We start from the raw sequence: 19116 nt of genomic DNA, 5'->3' as shown, positions 1-19116 counted from the left end.
GCCGGAATATGAAAACCACTGTCATGCTCTTCATATCTGGATGAAATATTGAGTTAGGAAACGTATTTATAGCTGACACCTTATCACATGCTTATCAATGCATTGATTGATGAGTTTGTTGTGACTCATGGCCTTGTGGTCAGTTGCATGACAGAGGCTATGATTCAACCTTCATATTTTTCAGCTGGGTAGTTTGTTCTCTGTAACCTTATCAAACGTTAAACTTGAATCACATATGTGCATTGCTGCTTTGGGTTGCAGCAATCTTGTACTGCTGCCTGTCCATCTGGCTTTCCCCCTCTCTCCACCAACTCGTGAAGCTGACAGGCAGCTGCATTTCATCTTCAGTAAGGAAGTTCAGCCGGACAAGCCTTATTTCACTGTATCTTCTTTTCCCTTCGTTTGCTATGACACTGTTGTTTGGACACAAAATCCTTTGACCAAATGTTTACTGACAATGTATGAAATGATGCAACATTTTCTCTTGCTGCCTGACAAGAAACATGTTTCCTGCTTTAGACATCATTATCTTTGGTGAATCCCAGAATTATAAGGAACATTTGTCCACAAATGTCAGACAGGATTGAATTAATCTGTTTTTGGAACTGCTGGTTTTTAAAGGCAACCCACTGGTGACCCCTGGTTTATGGTCACTGTCCATCCAAAAGATCCATTTGTGTCTGAGGCTTAATGTCCTGCTCGATATCTTCAGATATGGCTTCAGTAGTTCCACATTTCTTCCTCAGAATGCCACCTATCTTGTGCAGTGTAGCAGTTCATCATACAGTGAGATGCCCACACAGCGTGTAACTTCATACATGCGACATGAAACTACCATCCCATACTTCACAGTTGGGATGATATTCTTGGGCTCCATACTTGTTTATTGAGAACAATGCGCTCAAAAACTGAGATCTTTCTCCCTGAGAACATTTCAAACTGTAACTTGGCTTTTAAAAATGTATTTTAGAACCACGGCTTCTTCCTTGGTGAGTGACATTTCAGCAGTTTTTAACAGGAATCAATACAGAAATAAATATCATACTCACTGTAAGGCACAAACATTTCAAGCTCAAAATGTTGTGACATCATTACCAAAGGGGAAAAGATTAAATGTAGAAAAGTCTGTTAATAAAATGGAGTTAATATGCTACCTTAGATTGGGGAGAAGGACCACGCCTCAACTACTCCTTTAATTACACAGCTGTCTATATAAACTCAATTCACCCGATGTTCCACGCCTGTTACATGCTTTTGAAACCCGCCCTCCCTCTTCCTCTCTTCCTTTTATCCCCTCCTGTTCCACTCATCCCCCTCTTCCTCTCCTCACCTTCATCCTCACCTTGTTCTCTGCTCCCATTAACTCTTCTTGTTTCAGGCTCAATTTGGGGGAACCCTAGCAAGGCATAGGGAAGGTTACGTCCTGAATACCCCGACTCACTATGAGTCGGCTTCCACGGTTCCATTCACATGTCTCCCCTAATGACTCATCCCATCCATGTATTCCTTAGGCCATTCCTTCATTTTAACTTTATATCTTTGTGGTGCAGTCCTTATATACACAAATACAACTATACACAAATACAACTTGTGTATTTTGATTCTATTAGTGAAATAATTGTTTTAAATTATAAAGAAAGTTGGAATAATGTAACATATTTTCTTAGCATGAGTGACTGCGTTTAACTTTCAAATCTGGAGAACTGTTGATCATTCTGTTTGAAAATAAAACATCGGCGAAGGGCCTCTGTTTTTGTAAAAATTCAGATTCACATAATGTAAAACATTTTCCATTGTTTTGTAAAACATTTTCCATTGTTTGTAGTATTCTTCTATGGTTTAGTCAGTCTAAATGATGTGTGCAGGAAAGTTCAAGATCAGGTCCTTTTTTTTGTACTCATATGTGGTGCATATGAGTACATGTGAGTCTGCAGCATGATAAGAGCCCATCTGACAGTCAGAGATGCACAAGACAGAAATCAGCTTTGCTCTGGTTTTGATAAGGACAAAATCTTTTAAAAAAGTTCCCTGAAGAAAACAGCTGTTTTCTCTTATTGGCAATTGAGAATAAACTACCAACCTTGTGTAGTTTTAACATGATGCAAACATCAAGCTTTTTCTAAATTCAGTACATGGAGAAAAAGACAGGAAGTGTTGTTGGCCATCAGATTCTTTTTTTTTTCTCTGAAATCTCTTTGGGGAGAGTGATGGGGAAAGAGGACAAAGAAAAACAACGTACTGTTTTTATAAGACAAGCATGTTCTGACCAGCATAAAAAACAGATTGGGTTTTGCTGAGTTGTTTTACTTCCATACTTACTAAGAAATACAATAGAAAATCACAAACTTCAGATATTTTACCACAACTACATAAATTACATGACACATTTGAGATTTTCTTTTGCATTTGAAACAAGTTCTCTTTTAAAGTATCCAAGTATGTAAGCGGAATTTAAAACCAGTCATTTCTAATTGTATTCAGCTGTTTCTGTTTCTTTGGTGGGTGTGGGTACAGGGTGACTGCAAGTTGAGTAAGGGGGCTTCACTTCTCATGAAGTTTAGGGGTCTTATTGTCTGGATATAATGAATGAAAAAACTAAAACCTGGGAAGAAGTTTGTACCTTTTATGCCAAAACAATTCAAACCCCAGTCTGGTTATAACATTTAATTTATTACAAACACATTATTTAAACTGACCGCTAAAGATACACTAATTCCACTCTAGCAGCAAACCCAAATTTAATGAATAGAAAAGAGGTAATTGATTTTATTAATTTTTTTTGTCCCTTTATTCTTTCATTTAAGTTACCGAATGACTCAAATCTAGATCATTAAGCTGATATCTAAGAGCTGCCACATCTGAAGCTGCCATTCTGCAGCAGAAAGCCCTTAACATCCCCCCACTGCCACTACAAACAGCATTTACAACTCTGTTTGAAAGGGGAGCAAACCAAAATCAGCAGTTTCCTAAACATGTGCTGCTTAGCCATGACTACAGAGTCACTTTGGCTTGTGAAATTGGACCTCACATGCTCTGTACCCAAACACTAAACTAAAAAGAAAATAGCATTATGAAAATGGAATAACAGTAGATCTTTTCCTTAAGCGCTGATCATGCAAACCTGACAGGGCCTCACTGCAGCGTCAGCCACTTAAGTTCCAACATACAGGCAGATTTTTGTCATGAAAAGATCCTTTTAAAGTTCAATGTCCAGCTGTGTGACTTGGATCTAAGTCGGGGTCAGTGCAACTCGGTCACAAATCTCCACCAGCTATTTCCGACAGCCTGATACTGTCAAAACAAACGAAGACCCCTTTTTGGCCTCATTCCATCGCAAAAATATTTGAAACTTGGCAGAAAATGTTCCAAAGGGCAGACTCTGGGGGCACAACTTGTGTATTTTGATTCTAAAATTATGGAAAAGCAACTACATACTGTACTCTGTAAAAGAAGAACAACTATGCTATTTTGGCTTGGATTGAACCCAAGGAGCGTTAACACCTGTCTCTTCATTTCTTTTGGCCTGGACTGTGTAGTAAGCCAAGATTTTGTCATTCTAGTTTCCCTTTTGTTTATGGTTTTCATGCATCATTACTATATTTGCATGTTTTTGACCACAGCAAGCAAATGTTTTTACCAGAAACACTACCTACCCAGCATCAGATTGTAGAAAAAAAACAACTTTGTTATCATCATACAGTTGAATGTGGTTGTTGCTGTAGGCACGTATCTCCCTGAGGCAACACTGTAGGCTACAAATAGAGCTGACGCAAAAAAAGATTATATTTTTTTATCCAAATGAAAATAAGCCAATTTTAAACTGAGGTCATATATCAATGATCCAATCAGTAAGTGTCTGGTAAAATATGTTTTGTGATGTTTTACCCACCGTTTGTTTTACTGGCAGTTTTAAGTGATAGACTGAAAGAAAGTAGCACTTAAAAGTGCAGTGGAAGGAAAATAACAGCTGGTTTTCAATATTTTTTTCCAAATAAAACTGAAAAGTGTGGTGCGCATTTCCATTCATCTCTCCTAACTAAATACTTTGTAGAAACCATGTTTTGCTTCAGCAACAGCTGCAAGTGTTTTATTTTATGTCTGTATTAACTTAGCTCAAGTAACATGTACATCAATTTCTAATTCTTTCCACAGATTCTTAATTAGATTTAGGTCTGAGACTTTCAAGGAACCATTTTACAACATGAAAATACTTAAATCTAAACCCTTTTATTGCAGCTCTGACTAATGTTTAGGACTGATGTCCTGCAGGAACGTGAACCACATTTCCAAGTCTTTTTGGCTTCTGACAGCTTTTTTTTTATTATTATTTCCCAAGCTTGTCTTGCATGTTCACCTCCATCCATCTTCTCGCATATTTTGACCAGCTTCTCTGTCCCTTCTGAAGAAAAGCATCCCCACGGCATGATGCTGCCACCATCATATTTCACCACAGAAGTGGCATGTGTATTGTTTTGTTTTCAACCACACATAACATTTTGTGTGAGCTTTGTTCTCATCTGACCAAAGTCACTTCTTTCTTTGTTGTGACTTCTGCATGACTTTTAGTAACATGCAAAAAGTCATAGTGTTCTTTCAGTGATGACTTCTGTCTTGTCTCTTTTCCATAATGTCCACATTTGTGCAGCCCAAAATTCCTGTATACAGAATATCATACCTAATTATATTGTTTATTTTGTTATTGTTGTTGTTGAAATTCTAATATAATACCTCAAAGATTGTGGTTTTAATGTGACTAATATTCTAAAGTTTGAGAAATATAAAAATATTAGTATTCTGTCATGATGGGTTCCAGTTTTTTAACCCATGTGCAGAACAGAAAATCAGATAAAGTTTATTTAAACAATATGAAAACTTTGATTGCATGGGTCTGCTTGGGGTAGGCACACAGAGTTGTCTGCACACTGAAGAGCAGCAAAGGGAGATGTGAGTTTGAGGTTTTCGGAAATGGGAACTTTGAGAGAAATTAAACTGATCTTAATTGATTTCAAGATAACTTCCACCAAGAAGAGGGGAAACGGCGGGTTTGTGGTTTTGGTCTCGTGGGTGTCTTTGAGGTGACCCAGGATCCAGAGAGAGATCTGAGCTGAGTAAGTTCTGGGTTGATGATGTGGAGGCCGTGGTGGAATGCGGACAGGTAAGTTCAGACGTGGAGGAAAACAGAGGACCAATCCGACTGCCAGCTGGGAAACCCAGGAATGGTTTAAGGTTAGTCTGCAGAGGCGAAGAAAGGACTCGGGCAACCAGTGGGTAACTATCCATGGCATCACGAGGGAGGACTAGGGCTTCACAGGGAATTTTCCAAGGCATCATAAGGAAAGAGAAAGAGAAGCAACAAGACTCAATTACTAGAAGTACTTCTAGGGGAAAACGACAATGACTGAACTAGACGTGGCGGATGCTCACACAAAGACCTCTCATGACAAACTGGCAACAAAGAAACTGCAGTAAAATAAAGACTGCTTTAAATAACAAATCAAACTTGGGTGTGTGATCTGGTGTGAATACAAACAGTTGGTGCAGAATGCAAAATTATTCAGGAAGTTGAGTCCGTACGAGCTGAACATAAACTGAAACAAGAACTCGAAGGTGTCACAGTTTGGGTTTTATTCATGTCTGTGTCTTGATTATTTCCTCATTATCTTTGGCAATTGTGCTGCATTTAAGTGATACTCGGAACTCCAAAATTCCAACTTACCAGTTGGAAAAAACAACTGAATCGTCCTTCAAAGTCATATTTCCCACTGGGAGACTGGGAGCAACTCCAACTTCCCACAATTACAGCTCATAAGGCTGACTTTGTGTTTCAGTTTGACCACTCTTGTGAAAACATGATTATTTTACAAGGCAAACGCCTAAGAGTGCTTCTAAAATTAATGTTACATGTAGCGCTGTCGACCATAAACTAACCAAATTAAAAGTGGTGTTTGCTCATGGAAAGTAAACCTTAAAATGATATTTGTGAGAGGTAATGTGAATACTATATAAGGATTGAAATTCAGATTTTTTTTTTATTTTTTATTAAAACACCTTGGTTGTTATGTCAAACACAGCTCTGAGTTCTAACTGGACCGCAGCATTATCTCATCTGTGTCTTCCCTTCTCCATAATTATTTCCAGCTGTTGTTTCAGCCCTTAAGGTGAATAAATGTCTCACCTGTGTCATGATTCTCACATCAACCTCTGTTTCTAATCATGTGTGTTCCAAGGTCTCTGTGTTTTTGGACTGCTTCATCCCTGCAAATGATCAAATCATGACCAAGAAACTAATAAAAAAAAAGAAACCTAACACATCACACTATTTTAATCTGCCTTACTTATGCCTTTTCTAGACCACATTTTATAAACTCTAAAATGGAATAACATTGTATTCTAATGAAATCAAACTTGTCATTTATATACACCATCCAATATTATTTACACTCCCGTGAGTATATGTGCAACACCCTTAAAATAAATTGCATTTTCTTATTTTCCTTGCTGTTGTCCACTCTGTGGTAACAGCATGAGGATAAGCCTCCTGCTAAACCCCCACTCAGGACAGTTTCACTTGTTGTGAACCTTTGAATTACTGCTCTGATGGTAGATATGGGAGAGTTTAGATTGACCCCTATAAATACTGGAAAAGAAGGATTCACAAACCTTCTTTTCATGGCGACTTAAGGATGGCCTGTCCTTGACTTTATTTAGGACAGGAAATCATGTCCACTAAAATTGAACTGTCCAAATACAGCCTAAGCAAAAACATTGCAAGTCAAGCTTGGTGGCTCATTTGATCAACCACAACCATCTCATTTAGAGACTAATAAACTTTATTACGTACAAAGGCCTTTCACAGTTATGTTGGGAAACAAAATATTTGGAAAAACAAATTGATTAATGAATAAATAGGCAGTTTAATTAATGTCAAAAAGTAAAAAGCTAGTACTCAGCATTTCTCCAGCTGAACTTCTCTGATTATTATTCTAGCAATCTACCACTTCTGGAAAAAAAAAAAAAAACATTTAATTTGTGGCTTTTTTATATACTTAATGCTAATAGTTGAAATATTTCTTCATTGAATCAAAAACATAAAGCTGATTTAATTGTGTGAGTCTATTAGTAAAATGTGTTACAAAAGGTTGGTTTCTTATACATTTGTGAAAAACGGTTTAAACCTTCCTTTTAAAAAAATTACATATTAAAATAAACATCCCATGGAAAATGAAATAAGATATGACACTCAAAAGGACAATGTTGTTTTACTCCTTAACTGGCAGGTTCCCATCCAGGGGGCAAATCTAGTTTGTTTGAATACTGTGCCTTTTTCGCCTCCGTTTAAAGGGTTAAATATTCTCGTCTTAGATTAGGATCTTTAGGTGGGAAGAAACTGGAGCTTGTTTAACCAACTTCAAATACTCAATATACAAATACAGTGTGCTTTAATCGCCATTTTTTCCCCACAAAATGTACTAAAGCAAATAACTTTTGAAAGGGAAGTGCCATTGTTTTCTTTTGAATCTTTCAGCTGCTGCCTGAAAGGTTTTCTAACTGCGTATATGTCACTTAATCTGACAGTTTGTTTGCAGCACAGTGTAGTTGTTCTCAGGCTAACACAGTTTCATTATTTATTGCAGCGTTGTTAATGTAAAGCTGTTTAAGTCCTGTTACACTTTGCAGACCCTGCAGCCTCCAGGGCTGGGAACAGTGCACTGCGGGTCTGCTGCTGGAGGACCAAAAGGTCCTCTGGGGGGAGGATAGTCAGTCCAGGAGGAGAGATAAAAAAAGAAATTTGTTTTAACAAAGATTCTTTGTAAAAAAAAAAAAAAAATCCCACACAGCTGCTTGGCTCTCTCAAAGTATAGATAGCCATAAATTAATTACAATGTTTTATCTTTATTAGATTTTATAGATGTATATCCCATGTATCTATGCATGTAAATATGCCCAGATATTATCAGTATCTCTGATAAGGCAGTGTCAGAGTCTGTGAGGTTTAATTGTTTTTCTTGGAAAGACATGACCCGCTAAATTGGAGATGTTTGTTTTGCAGATCTCAGCTTCCTGCTCACTTAAGCAGAGTAAACATTAATGTCTGTGATCTCAGACTCTGTGCACTTTTTCTACTGCCCCAATCTGCTCAGATTTTTTCTTTCCCATAAAGATTATTCCATTTGTCTGCATGGTTCCTCGCTCTTTTTTTCCACAGTCTGGTGGAGGGTGCAGTATTCCTTTTGCTGTTTCATTCGCTTGTCATGCTCTGTCATTGGCCGTTTCATGCATTTGATGGTACGCTTCACTTTGCTTTGTTTTGGTCTTCTTGTTTCTCCGGTCCTCTGATTGTGAGTCAAGATTTCTTCTGGTGCGTTTTGTTATGCGAAGAAGTTTTGAGTTTCATCACTGTTGGTCTTCCACTCATTGTGGCGTCCTTGTTGTCTGTAAGTCTTTGGTTTGTGGTTTTGACAGTGCGCTGTGTCAGGGATGCATCACACCCACACAGGACCAAGAAAATTCCCAGTGCCGGAAGTCAGATCCCTCCAGCTGCAGCCTGTGAGGAGTTTGCTTTTGCTTTTGTTATGGATTGCATTGCCTCCCCCAACCCCACTTCTTCCAAGTGCAAGCATTCCCCTCTTGGGATGCACTAATTCACACAATTGGCTGCAAATGCTCTTTGGACAAAGGTTCCCACCTTATCGAGCTCCGCTTTATCACTGCCAGATGTTTAAGTAAAACATTGCAGCCTCACTATGTATGTGTCAAATCCCAGGAGCAGGTTTAGCTGCATCCTGAGGCAGAGCGTGGGCCCTGGGCCTCCCGCTGAGGTCGACATCAGCGATCTTTTCTCGTTAGCTGGTGACACTTTGAGTGTAGAGAGTTTGTTTACGATAAACCGCCAAATTCCCAGCATCTGTGGGAAAATTCATGTGCAGGGATAGAAGTGTATCCCTTCTGCTGATTGCTGTGCCATCGCTGGAGTAAACACAGTTTGTTTTTCCTCTGACCTCCAAGATTACATCGGGATCGTGGTGGCCCAATCCAAAGACCTAAATGACAACAATAAACATCTGGCTGGGGACATGTTTTGCAGATACTTTATGAGAGCTCATATTAAGATGATTTGGCGTGACCCGGCTTTATTTGTGGACACTGTGGACATTCCTTACTGTAAATGACTCTGTTGTTGTGGCTCGGCCATAAAGCATCCTTGAGGTTAAGGGATCAAACAGCTTTCAAGCATTTTTTATAGAAGTCATTTCATGCTGCTTGACTTCTGTGCAGAATTCCCTCTGTTTATGTCATTAAGCTCCATAATCTTTTAAGATTGCTTCTCCGACTGGTTCTTTGAAAGACTACAAAAGTCTGCACATTTAGGCTAAATATGGATTTTTTTCTCCACTATTTAATCTCAAATGCACAGTACCTGGCTAAACTATGTAATTAAACTAGAACATGTTCACATTTTCTCTTGTGGTATTAATGTTATTAATGCAAAGTTATGCAAAGTTGTGCAATGATTGTGATACATGTTTTTTAAATGACAAAACGTCCCGTCTGTAGTGTGATTCAAGCTCCGTAGGGGCCACAGCAAACAGACCTTTTGGTCAAGTCTGTTCAGACTCAAAACACTATGTGGAAAAGAAAGCTAAAAGTACACATCACCCTGAACGCACCATCCCCATGGTGGAAAGTGGCTGGGGTGTCACGCTGTGGAATGTGTTGCTTCACTGGAACAAGAAAACTGGTCAGAGTTGATGGGAAAAATTGCTGGAGATAAAATAATATAAATCCTCAGAGAATGCACTGTAAAAGGCTCCAAAAAGGCTTTAACCTTCCAGAACAATAACACCCCTAATCAAACAACCAGAACTGCTTCGAACTGATTTAGGTAAAACCATGTTGAAGGAAAAACTTCTGATGGCTTCCTTCTATTATTAGGATCCTGGTGAAATATCCTGGTCTGATATAATAAATTGAAAAATGTTCAAACCTGATTTTGGCTGAGACTGTTTATACCTCTTTTAGATTTATTGTAGAAGGTGTGATAACTTCTGGTTCAGCTCAAATCATGTTCATGTGTCAGAATGGCCCAGTCAAAGTTCAGAGATAAATTATGCAAAATATGTGGCAAAATATTCATAATCAGAATTATGTAGTGCTTTGTGTTGCTCATAAAATCATATAAAGTAATTTTTGAAAATGTTTTTTTATTGAATGTGACTAAATTAGAAAAGCCAACACTTTCCCAAGGAACTGCACAAGCATGAACTCTAAAACTCTGACCATAAGAGTTTTGCTTATTTTGTCAAACTGTTACCATTTAAAATATGATTTGTTAGCTCTGACCATGCCAAGTAACACATGCCTTTGGCGTCGCTTGGCTATTGTCGTTCAAAGCTCTTGTCACTGACAGTGAGGTTAGGGGCTTTATTTTGAGCGCTGACGAATAGCTTCCTCACGACACGGACCCTTGCAGCTTGCTGCTGCTGGGCCCCCTGGGACAAAGCGACCCCTCCACTCTTGCCGTCATCACCAGCAGGGTCCCATGTGGATCGGCGGTCCTGGGAAAGTTTTAGATTAATGCTGTGGGAACATGAACTGTACACAGACATCAGTGACAAAAACAGAAAAAGGAGGGAAGGTCTCTCTCTGTGTGTGTTTTTGTGTAAGAGTACATCCATGTTGTAATCTAATGTGTGTCCATATGTCGAGTGTTTTTTGGTGCCAATGAGAATCTAGAAGTTTGTATGTTTCTGCTCATTATCCATCCGCCTTTCCTTCACCTCATTTTATTAGAACCAGGAGGCGGGGGAGGAAATGGACCAGCCGTGTTTTTTGGAACTGCTCAAGAGCTTTGAGCTTTCTGCTTTGGGAACGGAAGTGCCAGAGGCTGTTAATTTAGGGAGACAAACTTGTATCTGGTTTGAGTAACAGACTGACTTCAGGCTTATTTATGTGTGCCAAACTGTTATGGAGATTTCAGCTGTTTTATACCTGATATCTATGTAAACCCCTGAAACACTTATCAGTTAGACAGCTGAGAAAATGTCAAAACATGCTGTTTTTACATAACGAATAAAAATAGCACAAAGTCTTAAAATAGAGGCTGTAAGTTTGTGCAACATAAGCAAAAAATAAATAAATAAAAAATTAAACATTTCACAATTTCTTTTTCCTCTTTCTCTTCCTCCTCCACCAACGCTCTTCCCAAGGCTCACTCTTCCGCCCCCTTTTTGTTTCCCACCCTCTTGCGTACAGGCCTGTGATCCATCCTTAACTGTTTCCAGACGTGTGCGTGCAGCCGGCCTTAACCCCCCCCTCAAACATAACAACAAAACACCCCTCCACACCCTCACTCGCCTTATCCTCTGGCCTTCTCAGCTGTGCGAAGTTACAAGGTCTGTAGCACTAAAAAGTCATTTCAGTTTATCTGCGATGTTGCATTTGCATCAGTGTACAACATGATATCCCAAGCCAATTTGCTTCATTCAGAGGCATATATGAATCCCTTCATTTTCACTTTGGTTTACACCAAAACCAATTAAAGGCTCAGCATGACCCCAGAATAACTTGGACATAGCATTGTCCAGGTTATGCACACGCTGACCGGTTTGTGAGGGTGCAGGATGTTGGCGGACCAGGAACAAAAGGAGACGCACATTGCCGCTCTGTCCTGGTGCAGCGAGGCATCAAATACCTCCAGACTAGCTCAGGAGCCAAGAAAGAAAACAGCTTCATGATGGATCACATACTTTGTTTTATTTCGCCTTTAAGCTTTACAAGCAAAACAGAGTGTTCTCTCACACATTTTGTCACTTAATTTGAGCTAGAGCAGCATATGTCAAGCCGCCATGATTTTAAAGTTGTTTTGTCACGCTTGTGAATCTGTGCGTGATCATTGATGCAATAAAAACTTGGGCTTTTTTCTGTTACTTTCCTCAATTTGATGGATATTTGTTAAATAGTCTGATTGCTTTCCAAACTAGGCCACTGCTCTTATGAAAACTATCAGCAACCCGAGATAAATCATGTTCTTTTTATTCAATAATTAAGTGCAACATTTCATGCACCCTTAGTGAGCTCTCGTCGGAGAAGTTGCCCAGGTTTGCTCTTTTACTTTGTACTTGTACAGCATATTATTAAATCCAGAGGATCCCAAAACATTTCACACTGCAATCAGTCATTCAGCAATTCTGGAACATGTGCAATAACATAATATAAATACACAAGAGCTTTTTGGGGTACAATGACTGTAAACATATCAGGTGGACAGTTTGGACATCTAGAACATCTAGAGCTTTTTCCACATTTTGTTCTTCTGTGATGAACAAACAGAAGAACAACAATTTTTTTAAACAAAACTAACATTTTAATATTACAACCAAGAGTTGAAATGAGATGCAGTGATGGAAAAAAAGTGAATGAGATTACTGGGTAAAGACTTAGATATTTAGTCTGAGGTTTGAAAAAGAATCACATTTAACCCTAAAAATTTCACCTTAAAAAACTGTCAAAAACATTTACCCCATCTAAGTTACATGGCATCACTAAATTCAACTTTTAATGCTAAAAATGCAGAAAAATCTGATCCACGCTTTGTCTCAAGTCACCTTGTAAATGATAAATGGTAATGCTTTCTTTACAACTCTCTCTCCCTATGTATTTATATTAAAATACATTGTTGGAAGATTTCAGCTTTTTCAAAACTGAGTAGTTGGGCTGCTTGACCAAACCAAAAAGAGAAGGCATATAAATCCTTCATTTTCATACTTAGTATCAATTAACAATTAACAGTATGCCAAAGCTTATGAACTTAATATTTATTCAAACTGTTCCATTAATTACTTCAAAAGTTGTTTTTTTTTTTTTACAAAGAGTATTTTTGACTTATATTTTGTTAATTTTGGGCTTCATTTTTGCACATTTTAAAAAACCATGTACATTTATAGTTTTTCTTGTGCACAACACTTTGAGGGGCATGAATCATAGAGACTTACTTTATGATTGCACCATCTTTTTTTTGCAGAATAGTGGGGTCACAAGGCAGCCACAATGAGGAGGCTGATAGCGTCTGTGCTCCACCTGATGGTCGCTTTGACAGGTTGGTGTTCAGTTTCTCTTGACAAACAAGAAGTGAAAATGCATACGAAGATCCTTCAGAGGTTTTTGTTTCCAGAAATAAAAAATGGGATGTGAAAAACAAAACAGTTATTGGGACTCTTGATAAAATGTGCAAATATGCATTATTTATCCCAGCAACATAATCTTTTAACTAAAATGTTAAAAAATTAGATCCTAGAGAGTCTGATCAGTTTACAAAGCAAAACATTAACTTATACAATGTTACACTTACTTTAAGGAAATTATTCAGTGTGCCAAAACGTAGGGTGAGATTTGTTTATTAACCTATGACCTTTCCCCCAATTAATAAAGAACTGATAACACTTAATTCTTCATGCAAAAGATAAATGGTGCTTCTTTCACTTTGTGTCTATCGGTCTCTGACACGTCGTCGTCTTCATCCTCCCTCTCAACTGCTCCAGACCATTGACATCCTTCAACAGTCATAGATTGGACAGGATCTGACTTACATTGTTGATTTAACCTCTGAACTTCTTCTGCTATCTCTTTGACACCCTCCTCTTACATACTTGTGCAAACTGCAGCTTTGGTGCATTTCTGCCAAGAAGTACACAGCCTGGAGATCATCCCTGATGACAAAGAGTTTGTCCTGGCCCGAGGCTCGTCTCTCACCCTAATCTGCTCCGGCTCCAGCCAGGCAAACTGGGCGCTTAAGAGGGAAGATTCAACTGACTACCTGAATCAGCTAGACGATACTATGAAATCAAGATACAAATTCTTTGAACTTGATGCCACGTCGGTTGCTCTGAACCTAACAAGTGTGAATTGGAATCATACTGGTGTGTATCAGTGCATTGATGATACCTCTGGCGAGATAAAGGAAGTGGCAGTTTTTGTCCCAGGTAGGGTACGCCTCATTTCCCTTGAGTATGACCTCCTGCACTAACTCTGACTGTCAACTTACAAGTCACCTCTTTCTTCAGATCCTGAAGTTTGGTTTGTAAAGAGCACCCACGGCATGGTGACGAAGATCAGTGACGAAAGCATCATCCCCTGTGTGGCCACCAACCCAAACATCACTGTCATCCTGTATGAGTGGGACACCAAAAGCCCCGTCGAAGGGCATTATGTACCGAGTGAGGGGTACAGTGCGCAGCTGGAGGACAGAACATACGTGTGCCTTGGAGAGCTGAATGGGGAGGTCAAAGAGTCTCAGGAGTTTAACGTCATCAGCATTACAGGTTGGAGTGCAGCTAAAAAAAAAACACCCACTACCACTACCACTCGCTTTTTATTCAGTTCAAATCAAAAACTAAATCATTGTTTTGCGTGTATTCGGTATGTTTTTTTTTAGGTAAAATTCTCTGTGGACAGTTTTGCAAATAATTGATTGAAGATCATACTAACCTTACAGCTGTTTTAATAATAATAAAAAGAGCCTGTCCCTAATTATGCAGATTAATAGACCGGCTATTGAAGGTCATTGTGTATATTTTTTTAAGATTTTCAGAAACTAAACAGGAGCAGCCATAGCTCAAGCATTGCCATAAATCATTAGATGAGAATATTGTGTTAAGATCTTCATTTTATCTGATTTAATTTGTAATTATTAAAGTTTCTTCACCAAACAATTTGGTGACTGAACCAATTTGCCATCATGCCTATTCTGCACCTCTCTTTCCATCCCAGTGACCGAAGACATCAACCCTTACATCAACAGTTCAAAGACGGTCCTGAAGCAGGGCGAGCCGCTGACTATAAACTGCACGGTGCACGGAGTGGAGCTGGTGTATTTTTCTTGGGATATTCCACACACCGTGGTGAGTAGGAGTGGAGCAGAACAAGCGCTTTTGTTCAAATCCCCCTTTGCGATTTCTCTCCGGCGTCATAACTGAGCCCAAATGGGAACAAGATGTAGCGACACGCCTCAGTTTGGATTCTGTGGTAATATTGCTAGAAAAACATTCAATGTGTACATGACCAAGTGATCATTTCTTCACACATGTTGTTGCATGTTGGGAAGCTCTACAGAGTTTTCAGTATTTGTTTCAGCTTTACCTAGTAAACCATCGTGAGTTGAAGTGATTGTCTCATGCAGATGTTGTACAAGTCACCACCAACAGATTCCCTTTTGCTGAAACAACATATGAAACAACATATTTCAGTCACGTTTCTTTTTGGAAATGCTTTTGCTGATTGTATTTGTACTTGAAAGTTAGATTCTCCAAGTTCCCAGTCAGAATGACAACAAATACTATTACTGAATTCAGAATTCCTTAAAAACCCAAAGATGCTTATTGAGCCCCAGGTTTAATGTTCAAAATGACTGCTGTGCATATGAAACAAAGTGAAAGTTGCAGCAACAGACAGTTTACTAGCTTTTATGTTTCCATTACAGAACAGGATTGCTCAAAAGGCATTAGATGAGAGGAAATGAGAATGAAATGATGTTATTTTGTTTTGTTCCTCCCTTTTACAGGCTGTTAACGTTGAACCACAAATGTATTTCTACCCGAAGATGCACTCCTGTCTGACCTTCCCTCGCACTACGGTGGAGAACAGCGGAAACTACGTGTGCCACGCCCAAGAAGTGGTGGAGGGCATCACAGCTTCCTCAGGCGTCAACATCACCGTGCTCGGTTAGAAACACACACAAAATTCAAACAAACTGATGCTGAATGGATTATTATTGTGCCTCACTCGCCACAAAATGAATAGTTGTTATTATCAACACTGGGAGGTAAAGAATAGAGACGACCTGTATCTGGAAGAAGCAAAGAGCGTTTTTATTTATTTTTATGGATTGGATCTGAAATAAACTTTTTGACAAAGTGGGAGATCCCGGAGTGAAACCCTCAAAAACACACCTGCAAACCAAAGCACACGCCAGCTTTATATAGACTGGAGGTGGAAGCGTATTTAACTAGGCACATAAAGTCACCTACTTACAACAGCAGGCTGAAAGCCAGTAAAAACAAGGTTTCTCATACTGCACAATTTATTCTAGACTTTGTCTCTTGACCATCACTGCATACACTTTGGGTCTATGAATGCTTACTCACTCTGCAGTGAGGCATAGAGTGTGTTGAAAATAAAGACAGGGGAGCAGGACATATTTTAGTTTTAACTGGACACATTAATGGAAACGAAGACCATGTCCTGACAGCAGGAGTTAGCAACGGACACCGATATTACCAGCTGCTGTTTTTAGTGAAGAAACACAAACAGACCCAAATAGAAATAGGCCCAACTTAAAAAAGCTCATTTGTTATTTTCATTGGTTTTATTGCTCTGTAGGGATGAAAGACACCACATAAGGAAGTCTGTTGCTGTCCCTTTAGTTTTTCTGGTATGTAACACATTCAGGTGTCTCTGGTCAGAAACACATATACTTCAGTAGTACTTTAAGCCCAAAAATCCAAACAGAGCCAAAGGACTCAGTTGGTATTAAATTATATTCATCTTGAATTTGACAAATACTAAAAACAGAATGTTGTCCATGAAGACTCCTAATGAATATTTTCAAAGTAGCTATAAAAAGTATGAATGTCCTATTGGGAACGGAAGTCCCTATTGTTAAAAAAAACAAAACTATGTTGACACAAATATATGGAATATTAGTAAAATACATTGACGTTTCCAGTTGTAACATGACAAATATGCCCAAACAGTATGAATGGCATAAATTATGAATAATTTAATAGACAGACTGGCTTTAAGATTTGATTATCTGTCCTGCCAACCAGAAAGGTTTGCACTATTATTATTTAAATATTTTGTCAGTAATACCTATGAAGTATTTTCAACTTCTTTACACTTTGAGAGCCACTGACGCACACCAAGGACCAATATTAGCATGCAGAACTTTGCAAAAGTAAAGACTTGCAAATGAGTTCTTCTGAAAGGCAGCAATGTGAGCTGGTTCAAATCCCGGTGATGGCTTGTTATTTTGCATGTTATTTTAGGTATGAATAAAATTTGCATTTACGTGTAAGTATCTGTATGCATAGTTATTCGCCTTATATTGATCCAGTGAACTGGTGACTGCCATGAGTATGCATAGCAACCAATGGAGGTACTATTCCTCAAATGATTATTCATCAGTGAACGAGTTGACAAGCAAAATGTCTGATGGCTTTTATAGATTAAAGTGATTTCTGCAGAATAATTCTGTTATTTAAGTTGTCATTCTGTAGATCATTCACCCGCTGACCTGTTTTTCCATCAGAGCACGGTTTTGTGGCGGTGAAACCTGCTCAGCGGCAAAACATTTCAGCCAAGCTTCAGGAGAACGTGGAGCTGAGAGTGGACATTGAGGCCTACCCTCCCCCTCAGGTTCGATGGACCAAAGACGGGACCACCATCAAGGGAGACAAAGCTATCACCGTCAGACAGGATCATGAAATAAGGTAGAACATCCATCCTGAGCTTGCAGCTGTGCCATGTTTCTAGAAACACATATGCAACAAAGCTGCAATGTGAGGTGTTCAATATCCTGTTTGATTTAAGCAATCCACACATCTAGGTCCTGTCAGTCAGCACACAGTGAGACCTCCTCAGAGAGAAATATAATACTCTCCAGAGGGAAGAACTTCATCTGTCAACACATAGGAACCATAAACACCAAATACCTGTCACAACTCCCTAATGCCTTTCAGACAAATGGCCCTCAAGGAGCTGCGCTTTTCCCATTTTACACACTTTCAAATGAAGAATTAAGCTCAGTAATGTGTAAATCATATACTGCAGTGAAGGACACTAAACAACAATATTGTTTTCCTCTCAATAATTAATGGACAAATCTTTATTGGCAACACAATGAACAAACCTTTGCAGTTGTCCAAGTCTTTGCGGTTGACAGGCTAATCATTTGCGGCCTCCATGGATTCTCTTTCAGATTTAAGTCAAGATTCCTTGATTACTCCAAAATATTAATATCATTTCCAAAATACAAGACTGGTTTCAACCTAAATTGTTAAAAGTCAACATAGTGGAGCTGGAATGCAAGCTGTTTTGGAGGCTGACATGAAGTCATATGGGACAAATTCTCTCATACCTGCTATTCACTTTCAGTTCTATTAGTTCACCAGTGATGTGCGTCAAAATCCTCCATGTTCTTTTCGTGCTTGTTTTGCCCCAGGTATGTGACCATTCTCACACTGGTGAGGGTGAGGACTGAGCAGAATGGCCTCTACACGGTCATCATTTCCAATGGAGACGACAAGAGGGAAGTTCTCTTTGACCTGGAAGTCCGAGGTGTGAAGATGCATTGTTTTGTTTTGTTGTTTTTTTTTTTCTCACAAGTAAAACCACCTATTTAAAAAGGGTTTCAAAATAAGTCTTGCTGATGTCATAATGTCTGCTTCAATCTTTTACGTGCAGTTCCTGCTCAGATTAAAGACCTGACCGACCAACATCTCCCAGGGACGAGTGAGGCGGCAATCTGCGTCGCTGAAGGCCTTCCAGCCCCAACCATACAGTGGTACAGCTGCGACAGCATGCTCAAGTGAGTCACCGCACCTGCAACGGCACGGAACTAACACTAGAGGGCCGACCTCGCGCGGATCACTTCATCCGTTCAGAATGTGTTGGTTTTGGCGTCAGCAGCTTTGTTGACGCAGCTCGGGTGACTTCGCTTTCAGGTGCAGCAACAGGACGGCGGCATGGCAGCCGCTGAAGCCGCAACCGGACGTGGTGAGCATCCAAACCGACGTCAGCTACAACCAGGTGCGCAAGGTCAGCGAAGTGAGGAGCAAGGTGACCTTCTACAAGCCTCAGCAGGTCACAGTTCGCTGCGAGGCCGTCAACCAGCCCGGGCTCGTCAGCACGAGGGACATCAAACTGGTGTCCAGCAGTAGGTGTCCCTGGGAAATGTTATCTATCTATCTATCTATCTATCTATCTATCTATCTATCTATCTATCTATCTATCTATCTATCTATCTATCTATCTATCTATCTATCTATCTATCTATCTATCTATCTATCTATCTATCTATCTATCTATCTATCTATCTATCTATCTATCTATCTATCTATC

At 39.3% G+C, this 19116-nt stretch overlaps 1 protein-coding gene across 1 annotated transcript in view; it reads left to right on the top strand.

The window, feature by feature from the left end:
* pdgfrb (platelet-derived growth factor receptor, beta polypeptide) overlaps positions 1 to 19116 on the top strand; it is a 33192-nt gene that overhangs the window by 2798 nt on the left and 11278 nt on the right. The window contains exons 2-10 of the mRNA XM_055034157.1: positions 13022 to 13096; positions 13662 to 13979; positions 14061 to 14318; positions 14767 to 14897; positions 15557 to 15716; positions 17306 to 17486; positions 18218 to 18333; positions 18460 to 18583; positions 18720 to 18931. Of these exons, the coding sequence (XP_054890132.1) occupies positions 13048 to 13096; positions 13662 to 13979; positions 14061 to 14318; positions 14767 to 14897; positions 15557 to 15716; positions 17306 to 17486; positions 18218 to 18333; positions 18460 to 18583; positions 18720 to 18931 (1549 nt within the window). The 5' untranslated portion in view covers positions 13022 to 13047. The remainder of the gene's footprint in view (positions 1 to 13021; positions 13097 to 13661; positions 13980 to 14060; positions 14319 to 14766; positions 14898 to 15556; positions 15717 to 17305; positions 17487 to 18217; positions 18334 to 18459; positions 18584 to 18719; positions 18932 to 19116) is intronic.

This window comes from Poeciliopsis prolifica, unplaced genomic scaffold, assembly GCF_027474105.1.
Source record: "Poeciliopsis prolifica strain line A6 unplaced genomic scaffold, Auburn_PproV2 SCAFFOLD009, whole genome shotgun sequence".
NCBI lineage: Eukaryota > Metazoa > Chordata > Actinopteri > Cyprinodontiformes > Poeciliidae > Poeciliopsis > Poeciliopsis prolifica.
Note: the sequence above shows the minus strand (reverse complement) of the source record. Positions and strands in the feature narration are given on the sequence as shown.